This window comes from Schistocerca nitens, chromosome 3 (genome assembly GCF_023898315.1).
Source record: "Schistocerca nitens isolate TAMUIC-IGC-003100 chromosome 3, iqSchNite1.1, whole genome shotgun sequence".
In the NCBI taxonomy this organism is placed as follows: domain Eukaryota; kingdom Metazoa; phylum Arthropoda; class Insecta; order Orthoptera; family Acrididae; genus Schistocerca; species Schistocerca nitens.
In genome coordinates this window covers 871,833,139-871,846,039 of record NC_064616.1, presented here as the reverse complement: position 1 = coordinate 871,846,039, position 12,901 = coordinate 871,833,139, and the positions used below count along the sequence as shown (strand labels likewise).

General features: G+C 38.8%; 1 protein-coding gene across 1 annotated transcript in view; it reads right to left on the bottom strand.

The window, feature by feature from the left end:
• Positions 1-12,901, bottom strand: part of LOC126249795 (P-selectin-like) — an 81,607-nt gene that overhangs the window by 31,254 nt on the left and 37,452 nt on the right. The window contains exon 8 of the mRNA XM_049951483.1: positions 11,740-11,899. Within this exon, the coding sequence (XP_049807440.1) occupies positions 11,740-11,899 (160 nt within the window). The remainder of the gene's footprint in view (positions 1-11,739; positions 11,900-12,901) is intronic.

Genomic DNA, 12,901 nt, shown 5'->3' with positions numbered 1-12,901 from the left:
AAAGGATGATCATACAGGTTGCAGGCCTGTGTAGGATTTTGATCAGTAGTGGGGGGGGGGGGGGTGTTCAAGTGTCAAAATTTTAGCTTTACATTAGAGAAGAGCATAACATTGCATGACTTATAGACTACACAGATGCAAGTGTGCAGCTGATGCCAACACTACAGCATCCAGCAACAGTGGCAGCAGCAAAAACCAGTTGACATTATGGACACAGATGGTGGAGAAAATGATGTACAATCACATATGCACCAATGCTGGTACTGTACAGTTGTTCTGCTTTTTGAAACCAGAGAAGTAGTTGTATAAGGCATTACGTAGTCATCTAGTATGTGTTCATCAGATACACTGAGTAGCCCAAAATCAGAGAAATAAAATGAAGCAATTTATGCAGTAATAATGCTAATAAAATCAGTAATATCTCTGTTAAGACAAATTAATGCAATGGAGAATAAAATGTGAATGTGTAAGAGGGAAATGATTGAAGAAACTAGCTGGGTTAAAAAATGAAATAGGTGGAGGATAAGTTACAGTGAAGAAGAAGTCATACTAAGATTGATGATGTCAGAGAGATTTTACTGGCTCAATCAACAAATGTGGGACAAGATTTAGAGCTAAAGGTAGAGACAAGTGTGCAACGGCAAACCACTCTCAAAAATAAGTCTTCTGTTGCTTTCTATATGCTCATATGCAAAGCAGGATAGTCCTACTATGGAACTGAAAAATCATAGGTGCCATTTAAAGCAGAATGGGGTAGCTGCACTCCCTGAACATCAGCTTTTGGAATTGAAAACTACCCTTGAATCATTATTAACAGGACAAGTTGTTAAGTTTGCAGGTGTGAGTGAGTATGTACATGTTGAAACTTCCTGGCAGATTAAAACTGTGTGCCCGACCGAGACTTGAACTCGGTCCCGAGTTCGAGTCTCGGTCGGGCACACAGTTTTAATCTGCCAGGAAGTTTCATATCAGTGCACACTCCGCTGCAGAGTGAAAATCTCATTCTGGTATGTATATGTTAGTGGAAAATGTTTTATAGGGGAGAGATAGAATCACACTGTTGACTTCTTAGCAACCTGTAACAGCAATTTTCTGCCAAGAATATCACATACTCGTAAAGTCCAATACATAAAAAGACAGTTGGTCAGTCTATCACATCAAACGAGAATTAAAATATTGAAACTTATGAGTTTTGCAGCAACTGAACATGATTTTTAAATAAATCCTGGCTGATAATGTGACAAACTAAGCTGCAAAATGATTTTTAATGATCTTATGTATAGTCCAGGACAGCACATGATTAAAGACTTTTTCGTGCGTAAACTGTATAAATTAAATAATTCTGATAGGCACTTGTGGAGATACCATATCAGAATAGAAGGCTACCTAAGAGCTTAGACTGGGACTAAGTACCAGCTCAATTAATACACTGAATTAATTTTTGGGTTCCTTGGAAAACCTTGATGATGCCAGGCATTACAACTCACATGGTATATTGGAGGGAGAACAGATTGTGGAGGTAGACAAAATAATGACAGACAATGAAAATGAATATAGAGAACTGGCATGAGGAGGGATGTCGAAAGAGCCAAAAATAGTTTGGTAGTAAATATAATACAGATGGCAATAATCATGTCCGTGGATGGGAGCAACTGCAACAACTTGAGAGACTTAGAAACAGAAGACCTCAAAATAATCAGAATATGGGAAAATAAGATGCATCACATCTGATGCCCAGAGACACAAAACATTGTGATAAATCAGGTGATGAGTTCTACGTGTACAATAGCAAAAAGAAAATAAATAACCTAAGACACTTAAGATATTTATGACTTATGCAGTCTTGAACAACAATGAGTTTTGGGATAGCTGGAGCATGTGCACTAACACAAGGTGGAAAACAAGCTGTACATGTGAGTCAGACAAGGAGGTGACTGATATCAGTGACTTATTCAAGGAAGCAACAATGGAAGAAGATTGTGTAAATCAAGCTTATTATAATTAATGGTTTTGAGGCAGAGAGTGATACAGACCTAACTGAAATGAGAGGTGGTTATGTTGTGAAATCTGACAATAACAGTAGGAAGAACAAAGGAGTTGTATTGGTAAGTGATGAAATGAGTAACATGTTATAGAGATCTGCCAAAGTTAATTATATTAATATGAATCATGGAGATTCATTAAGAAGTGGGGTACTGTTAGGTGCAGATCATGAATTTAAGTTGACTTATAGTGAGAGTGTTGAGAATAATGCAGCAGAAGAATTGATGGAAGTAAAGTTAGTAATGAGATAAAACTCCTGAGGTCATTGCACTAGGATATTGGATCAGCACATTTGTTTCTGTGAAGGGTGATTAGCAGGTGATTGGATGCGGATGTTAATTTAGAATGGCTGGTAATGAAGGAAAGTCATTTCAGTTTGCCAGACTGGAGTGCTTAAGGATAACCGCACGGTTTCCTCCAACTTTTTGGTGGAAATATAATAAATTTAAAATGTGTCAGGAGACTGATAGCTTAATATGTGAAAAGGAGCAGTGAGAATGTCTTAGGAACTTCCAGAAGAGGAAGCACTTTCAGAAATTTACATTTGCATAACAAAAGCTGTCAGCAAATGTTGAGAGATAGGGTAGTATTTATTAGGAGAAGGAGAACGAACGAGGGAAGCTATCTGTGATTAATGTGAATGTGGGGTTCTGGAAGTTTTATATTGACTCCAGCTGAAGCATTTCTTGACTGAAGTAAGCAAAGATTATACAGTTACCTTTGATGGAAGTCAAAATGAAATTAAGACTGGGGATTTTAGTAAGCCACTGAAGAAAAAGATCATGTTGCATTTTTATTATGAGAACTCTGTGTTGCCAGCCGGGGTGGCTGAGCGGTTCTAGGTGCTACAGTCTGGAACCACACGACCGCTATGGTCGTAGGTTTGAATCCTGCCTCGGGCATGGATGTGTGTGATGTCCTTAGGTTAGTTAGGTTTAAGTAGTTCTAAGTTCTAGGGGACTGATGACCTTAGAAGTTAAGTCCCATAGTGCTCAGAGCTATTTTTGAACTCTGTGTTACATGTAGATTGTACAGTAATTTGTGGACTGATTAAGGATGTATTTTAGGAATTGATTTCCTAACAAAATTTAGGGAGGTTATTAACTGTAAAGATGTTGCCTACAACCTGATAGAGGGAGAGAGCACCTGAGAGTGCAATTCAAAAATGTGTTAAGTGAGAAAAGAGCACCTTATAATGTGGCCCTTTGTGTTTTAATGTTATAATGGTTCAGTGGGAGCATGCAAATTTTTATTTACTTGGAGGTTTTTTGTGTATAATTTGCAAGTACATTAATCTTATTTAATTAGTGTGTAGAATAAGGTGGTAATGGTACTATTCCAGAGGACAGATATGTGTATAATGCTTAAAAGACTGATGATGGTATATGTGTTTTGAGGGTACTGAATGAGAGGAAGGGATATTTTTCTTTCAGAAATAAGCTGCAGTTGATGTGTGGGAAACATATACTTTAGAGATTTCTTTGTACATTAGATGTAAGCAACTTTTACTTTAATTCAAATTGGCGACTTGTGGATACATTTTTCTTCTTAGTGTGATAACATATCTTAATTTGGATGCACTGTCATGTTAGCTTCTTAAGTTTTTCAGGGTATTCTGTGAAAGACAGAGAAATAGATTTTACATGTAGACCTCATGATAGTGTAAAGTTCTCCATGAACGTATGGTGAATGATGGTATCCCTATGAGGGTAAAAAGCAAGGTAACAAGTTGTACAGATGCTGACTGTGGTACTTCTTACCATTGAAACTGCAATGTTAAGTAGTGGTGTGTGATGTGATGGTAAGAATTGCAAGTAAAGGAGCAGCTTCAGCCAAGAAACGTGTGGTGTCAGAAAAGGTTTACACTGAATTGGCAGCAGGAGGTCTGCACAAAGGGGTGAAAGATGGAGCTTAGAGTAATCAAGGGAGATTACTAGGGTGCAGGTTTGATATTTTCATGCCAAGAAGGGCTATCTGGGAGAAGAAGGTGTGGTTTGGTATGCATGGATTATGGAAAACCTTCAGACAATTTGACCATTAGTAGCTGCAGCCTCTGAGAGTGCTGGCCATTGCATACAGCAGGAATCAAGTTACAGATGATTCATAAACCCAATGGAAAATATGAACACACATTTTGATTCATGTCAATTAAATGAGCTCAACAACATTTCACAAGAGTCTGTACAAGGAAAATTGGCAAAGTTGTGGTGAATAAACTAAGTGTATTATTAGACTAATGAGTAAAACTTTAATTTCTGTTATGTCCATGCAAAGACAGAGATGAGATGGTTGATGCTCATAAGCAGCTGGGAATCGCCCTGGCTACTGTCAAACAATTAGCTGCTGCTGTGAATCAGTGAGTTGGAAGAGCTCCTGAGAGTCATGCACCAGTGATACTGGTACCAGAGGTACCTCAAGTTCTATCCTGTCCTGTGAATCCTATCTCCTCTGCAGAAAGTACAGGATCATTCACTTGACTGCAAGTGGCATGTCAAAATACTGGTACCAGAGGTACCTCAAGTTCTATCCTGTCCTGTGAATCCTATCTCCTCTGCAGAAAGTACAGGATCATTCACTTGACTGCAAGTGGCATGTCAATGGTAGATCTAGGCATCCTATGAAAGATGGGCAGGGAGCAGAGAGGACTCAGGGTGTTGTATTGATCCCCCTAACCAACTAGTTTGAGGTGCAGTCTTTCACTGAAACAGAAACTGAGCCAGCAGGACTCACTTCACGTGTTTTGTGGACACCTGTCTTGTCCGGTGTAAAGAGGAGGCAGACACAAAAGGTCTATTAATCATTGGCAGTTCAAACATATGTTGAATGATGGTACCCCTTAGGGAAATGGCAGAAAGGGACAGGAAAGGACAGTGTATGCATTCAGTTTGTATGCCTGGTGGCCTCATTCAACTTGTTGAAGAGGCTATTCCAGCAGCCATTGAGGGAACAGGGTGCAACCAACTGCAGACTGTGATGCACATTGGAACAAACGACGCCTGTCATCTGGGCTCTGAGGTCATACTTGGGTCATCCCAGCGACTGGCACAGTAGGTTGAGAAGACCAGCCTTGTGCATGGAGTTTCAATGAAAATCACAATTTTCAGCATTTACCCCAGAATTGATCATCGCCCTTTGGTTCTTAGTCAAGTGTAAGAATTGAACTAGAGACTTCAAAGGTTCTGCGGCAAGTTAAGCTGCAACTTCCTGGACTTGCACTATAGGGTTGAGAGCTGTAGTGTCCACATAAATGGGTACAATGTGCACTACACATCAGAGGAAGCTACTCAGGTAGCTAACTGTGTGTGGAGTGCACACAAAGGTTTTTTGGATTATGTAAGTCTCCACCAAATCCAGATGATGATAGCTATAGAAACCCAGAAGTATCAGTGTAAGATCAAAAGAAATACCTCCCACAGGTGAGAATATTAAAATTGTAATGGTAAACTGCCTAAGCATTCACAACAAAGTGCCAGAGTTTGAAGTACTCATAAAAAGCAGTGAAGCACAGAAGCAAGTACAGAAAGCCGGCCGAAACCTGACATTGATAGCATCAAGACTTATGGGGAAAATTTATGTGTTTATCAAAAGGATAGGCAAATAGGAAATGGAGGTGGTGCATTTATCACAGTAGACAAGAAACTCAAATCCACCAAGGTAGAAACTGAAGTTTCATATGAGATTGTTTTGGCAAGACTCAGTATCAGAGGTGGACATAAAATGATAATTGGACCCTTCTGATAGCTCACTGGACTCATCTCCTGATGTAACCAAAAACTTTAGATAAAAGTGAACTCATTTCTCCAATCATTCTGTAATCATCAATGGAGACTTAAATCACCCAACAATTAAGTGGAAAATTACAGTTTTGTTAGTGATGGGTGTGGTAAGACATCCTGTGAAACATTATTAAATGTCTTCTCCAAATACTACATAGAGCAGATAGTTAGGAACCTGACTCACGATTGAAATATACTGGATCTATTAAAAAACTAAAAGCCCGCCTCGATTGCGAAAAAAGCACCTAATGTTAAATGTTAACCCAGGTTTCGGCATAGATAACTACAACTTCTTCAGAACAACAATAAAACCCACAAGTGCCTGAGAAGACCTTTATCAATGATTAAAAGAACACCATAGCTATACATTTATAAACGAAAAAGAAAAGGAAAACACAAACAGTACATATGTACAAAGTCAAAACCACTACTTAACTTAATGGTGTACACTCCACCTCACACCAGCCTATGTTCGATGGGCCATGACCCACCATAAACTGCAGCTACAAACGGTCACTCACTTAAAAGCCTGACCCTCTATCTATGCACATGCGCAAGACAAGGGAAGTTACTTGAATGCGCATGCGCATATGAATACGAGAAAGTTTATACATGGGTCGGGGCTAAATAACCCATATATTCCCAACCATGGATCAACGTATATCAAAAAATGAAATGGATAGAACAAGAGAAGAGCTAAATAGGAGATGAAACCTAAAAATAGCCGCACACGGTTGCTTATGCTAGTAAAGAAACTTATATATGAAGCTACCTATGACAACAGGACGAACTCTTAAAAACTATACCTAAAACCAGTAGTTAACCTTGGGAGGGGGGGGGGGGGGCTGAGAGGGGACGTAATCTAAAGACATCGTGGTAATAAAGATATAGGGATAAAATGTGAGGTGTTCAATGGGCTAAAATCACCTTCATCATAAAAGGAAAATGAGGATAAAAAGAAAGAAGATGAACAGCTTGACCAACTGCGCTCTCCAATCAGTGCGCACATGTGATAATCCCCAGATCATCAGACTTACAAATATGAAGAACAAAGTAAAGGTGGGAAACCATCAAAAAATTTTATATTTCTTAGTAGGAGTTGGTCATTGAGGATATTGTCTTTAACATTTTGCAGATGCTTAAAGATCTGCATTTCTTCCAAAACATCCAGTTTTAAGCCCTTAACCTCAGCATGAAGTACCTTGATATTAATTGGAGGGTTCGGTGCATGAGCCATTTGCACAAGGTGTTCCGCATAAGTAGAGCCCTTAGTACCGTCACCGCTTCTAGTAGGAATATGTTCTTTATACCTGAGACCCAGAGCTCGCCCCTTTGCCTGATGTAAAATATTGGACAATCCCCGCATGTAATTTTATATACTCCTGATTAGGAAAGTTTATTGCTCTTACTCTGCAAGGAGTGAATTAAATTCCTATGTAAACCATTATTAGTAGAATAGGCGACTCTGAAATTATGGGCTCTGAGTAAACGCCCCAATTTATAACTTATATTGTCTATGTAAGGGATAGATATCTTTGCCACCTGTTTATGTATAGCTATGGTCTTCTTTTAATCATTGACAAAGGTCTTCTTAGGCACTTGTGGGTTTTATTGTTGTTCTGAAGAAGGTGTAGTTATCTACGCCAAAACCTGGGTTAACATTTAACACTAGGTGCTTTTTTTGCAATCGAGGCGGGTTTTTGGTTTTTTAATATATTAACCAACGATTGCTGACACGCTGCGATGTTGAAGGTTCTTATATTGGATCTAATGGCAACAAAAAGACCTGACCTCTTTGAAGATGTCCACATCAAAATTGATATTAGTGACCATCATGCAGTTGTGGCAACAGTGATTACCAAAGTACAAAGAGCAAATAAAACAAACAGGAAGATATATATGTTCAGTAAGCTAGATAAAAGATCAGTAGGTCATATCTCAACGAGGAACTTGAAACTGCTAGCACAGGGCAGGAGCATGTAGAGGAACTATGACTCAAGTTTAAAAGAATAGTTGACCATGCACTGGATAAATATGTATCCAGTAGAACAGTTCATAATGGGAGGAAACCTCTGTGGTATACAGTCATTGTACGGAAACTTTTAAAGAAACTGAGATTACTGCATAATGGGGGTAAAACAAAACTTAGGGCTATAGATAGAGAGATGATGTTTGGCTGTCAAGACACCTATGTGTGATGTCTTCAATGACTTCCATAGCAGAAAATTGTCATATGATCTTCCACAAAACCAAAGAAATTCTGGTTATATGGATAAGCTGTTAGTGGCAGCAAAGTTAGTGTTCAGACCTTAATGAATGAGACAGGACCTGAAATTGAAGGTAGCAAAGAAAAAGCTTGAGTGTTTAACTACACTATCAACTGTTGCTTTACAAATAAAGACCCAGGGGAATCAGTGATGTTGAGAAACAGGTGAAATCATTAAAACTAAAGAAAGCTCCAGAGCCTGATGAAATCCTTGTCACATTCTATAGTGAATTTGCAACTGAGTTAGCCCCTCTTCTAACTATAATCTATCATAGACCCTTCACACAGAAAAACATGCCCAGTTCTCATAAAAAGGGACAGGTCACACCAGTCTACAAAAAGGCAGTAGATGTGATCCATAAAACTACCGTCCAGTATCCCTGACATTGATTTGTTGAAGAATCTTATAACATATTCTGAGCTCATATATAATGAGGTATCTTGAACAGAATGACCTGCTCAGTGCCAACCAGCATGGATTCTGAAAACATTGATCTTGTGAAACCCATTTCTCACTTTTGTCACATGATATACTGAACATTTTGGATCCAGGCAGTCAGGTAGATGCAGTATTTCTTGACTTCCAAAATGCATTTAACTCAGTACCACACCTACTCTTATTAACAAAAGTACAATCATATAAGGTATCAAGTGAAATTTGTGACTGGATTGAGGACTTTTTGGTAGGGGAACACAGCATGTCATCTTGGATATAGGTTCATTATCAGATGTAGAAGTAATTTTAGGTATGTCCCAGGGAAATGTGTTAAGACCCTTGCTGTTCATGTTGTATATTAATGATTTTGCACACAATATTAATAATAACCTCAGAGTTTTTGCACATGATCCAGTTATCTTTAATGAAGTAGATTCTGAAGGAAGCTCCATAAATATTCAGTCAGATACTGATAATACACTACTGGCCGTTAAAATTGCTACACCATGAAGATGATGTGCTACAAATGCGAAATTTAACCGACAGGAAGAAGATGCTGTGATATGCAAATGATTAGCTTTTCCGAGGTTGGCGCCAGTGGAAACACCTACAACGTGCTGACATGAGGAAAGTTTCCAACCGATTTCTCATACACAAACAACAGTTGACCGGCATTGCCTGGTGAAACGTTGTTGTGATGCCTCGTGTAACGAGGAGAAATTAATACCATCACGTTTCCGACTTTGGTAAAGGTCGGATTGTAGCCTATCGCGATTGCGGTTTATCGTATCGCGACATTGCTGCTTGCATTGGTCGAGATCCAATGACTGTTAGCAGAATATGGAATCGGTGGGTTCAGGAGGGTAATACGGAATGCCGTTGTGGATCCCAATGGCCTCGTATCACTAGCAGCCGAGATGACAGGCATCTTATCTGCATGGCTGTAACGGATCGTGCAGCCACGTCTCGATCCCTGAGTCAACAGATGGGGACGTTTGCAAGACAATAACCATCTGCACGAACAGTTTGACGATGTTTGTAGCAGCACGGACTATCAGCTCGGAGACCATGTCTGCGGTTACCCTTGACACTGAATCAGAGACAGGAGTCCCTGCGATGGTGTACTCAACGCCGAACCTGGGTGCACGAATGGCAAGACGTCATTTTTTCGGACGAATCCAGGTTCTGTTTACAGCATCATGATGGTCGCATCCGTGTTTGGCGACATCGCAGTGAACGCACATTGGAAGCGTGTAATCGTCATCGCCATACTGGCGTATCACCCGGCATGATGGTATGGGGTGCCATTGGTTACACATCTCGGTCACCTCTTGTTCGCATTGACGGCACTTTGAACAGTGGACGTTACATTTCAGATGTGTTACGACCTGTGGCTCTACCCTTCATTCGATCCCTGCGAAACCCTACATTTCAGCAGGATAATGCACGACCGCATGTTGCAGGTCCTATACGGGCCTTTCTGGATACAGAAAATGTTCGACTGCTGCCCTGGCCAGTACATTCTCCAGACCTCTTACCAACTGAAAATGTCTGGTCAATGGTGGCCGAGCAACTGGCTCGTCACAATACGCCAGTCACTACTCTTGATGAACTGTGGTATCGTGTTGATGCTGCATGGGCAGCTGTAGCTGTACACGCCATCCAAGCTCTGTTGGACTCAATGCCCAGGTGTATGAAGGCCGTTATTACGGCCAGAGGTGGTTGTTCTGGGTGCTGATTTTTCTGGATCTATGCACCCGTATTGCATGAAAATGTAATCACATGTCAGTTATAGTATAATATATTTGTTCAATGAATACCCATTTATCATCTGCATTTCTTCTTGGTGTAGCAATTTTTATGGCCAGTAGTGTATTTCAAAGTCATGGAAAGATTGGCAACTTGCTTTAAATCTTCAGAAATGTAAAACTGTGTACTTCAAAAAAAAAAAAAAAAAAAAAAAAAAAAAAAAAAACCTATGACTATAAACTCAATGAGTCACTGATGGAATGGGTCAACACATACAAATACCTGGATGTAATAGTTTGTAGGAATATGAATTTGAATGATCACATAGGCTCAGTCATGGGGAAAGCAGGTGATAGACTTTGGTTTATTGGTAGAATACTGGGAAAGTTCAATCAGCCTACAAAGGAGACTGCTTACAAATCACTTGCATGACTGGTTGTAGAATACTGCTCAAGGGTGTGGGACCCATACCAAATAGGACCAACAGAAGATATTGAACATATGCAGAAAAGAACAGCATGAATGGTTGCAGGTTTGTTTGATCCATGGGAGAGCATCACAGAGATACTTAAGGAACTGAACTGGAAGACTCTTGAATATAGATGTAATCTATCCCAAGAAAGTCTATTAACAAAGTTTCAAAAACTGGCTTTACATAATGACTCTAGGAATATACCAAAACCCCCTGTGTATTGCTAAAATAGGGACTATGAGTACAAGATTAGAATAATTGCTGCATGCACAGAGACATTCAAACAATCATTCTTCCTGTACTCCATATGTGAATGGAATGGAAAGAAACCCTAATACCTGGTACAGTGGAACATACCCTCTGCTACGCGCTCATGATGGTTTTCAGGGTATAGATGTAAATGTAGATGCAGACGTAGATGTGCACTATGTTGAACTATAGCCACTACCAGCATGGTCAAAATATTGTGCCACTGTTTTAACTGGTTCAGATGCTACAGCATGAATTAAAAGTAAAGAATATGCAAATTGAGCTGGAATACCATAATTGAGACATGTCTGAATGTAAAAATGACAGCATGATGCAAGCATACATAACCCATTTTAATATATAGAAAGATAGTAGACAAGATCAATTTCATGCCAAAATGAGCTTTTCACTGAAATAGCAATTGATGAAATTGACTGTAATTCAAATGTGGTGTGATATTTGTAAAGTTTGATAACACCACCGAAACCCACATGAAAAGCCACTTCAAAATTATTAATCACTAGACTAATATTATTATATGTTCATTCAGTTTTGTGTATGTTTCTTATAATGAGAGATTTACTATTTTAGTTTCCAAAAGAGTGTCAGTAGATGTAGAATGGAAAAACAAAGTAATTATTGTAGCAGGTTTAAGTGGCCTTAACAAGTTTCAGTTCAGAATGGCTGAAGTTTTCATTTAAATTTCTGTATACCTCAACATTATACCGGGTATTGTTCATCTACTTACGGGAATGACTGGGCCACTGACTGAACAAAGAATTTCTCCATGTCAAACTGATCTCTTGAGACACTTCCTGATTCATCTAATAGGAATAACATGTTTGTTGCAACTCCATTCAAAGTGAGGTTTATTTTATGGAAAAAATCTTCACCTATTTCTTCAGGTGCTGAAATGCAATAGAGAAATAAATAACTGTTGTGAGGTACATAAAAATGAAATTAAAATACCTTTGAGATATAGATATTTGAATTATAATGGTGTGATTTTAGAATTTATTCATCATTATTGGTATGAAGAACAAGAGTGGACCAAATGCCAAACTTTGGAGCACACCTTACTCAATGATTCCCTGCCACACATTCAGTCCTACTCCTGTATTATCATTTCATAGTGTGATCTTCTGTTTTATATTGTTAAGGTATGCATCCACTTTCATAGTGTGAATGCTTTTAAGTTACACTACTTTGATTTCACCAATAGAAATTTATGTTCCTCACAAATGGAGTCTTTGGCAAAATTACACAAAATGCCAAAAGAGTAATTTGTCCCATTTAGCTCTCCCACAAATGATTTTTGAGACCATGGATATCTTTTGCTGTAGAGATACCTCTGTGGAAGAAAAACTGAGTTGTTTTAAGGAAGATTGTAAGATATTCTATGTTAGCAACTTTCTCAAAAAATTAAAAAAAAAAAAAAAAATTAAAAAGAGGGAGAGTGGTCTATAATTAGAGGTCACTTGCTTATCACCACTTTTATACATGTCTGTTACTACCACTTGCACCAGCCTTTCAGGAAATACAGTGTGACTGATTGTCCCATTGCAAAAGTAAATCAAGTAGGTGCTGCCAAATCAGCACAACATGTAGCAGTTTGAAATACTGTCATAACCAAAAGAGCTACTGCTTTTCAGTTAGCTAATACTTTCAGTGATCTGTTTAACAGCTTATTTGCTGGTAGTGGAGTACACAGTGCCTGTCTAATGAAGCCTAATGCATTTGCTTTTGATGGTATATTCTTTTGTCTGTGTTTTTACAATTACTGCATTGTAAAATAATCAATTCACTATGGGAATTAGTTCCAATTGTTTTTGCAAATTATAAGTTTTATCTTGATTTCTTCATCCATCCATGTCTCAGCATGGCTGTACAGTTTGAGATATTTTTCATTT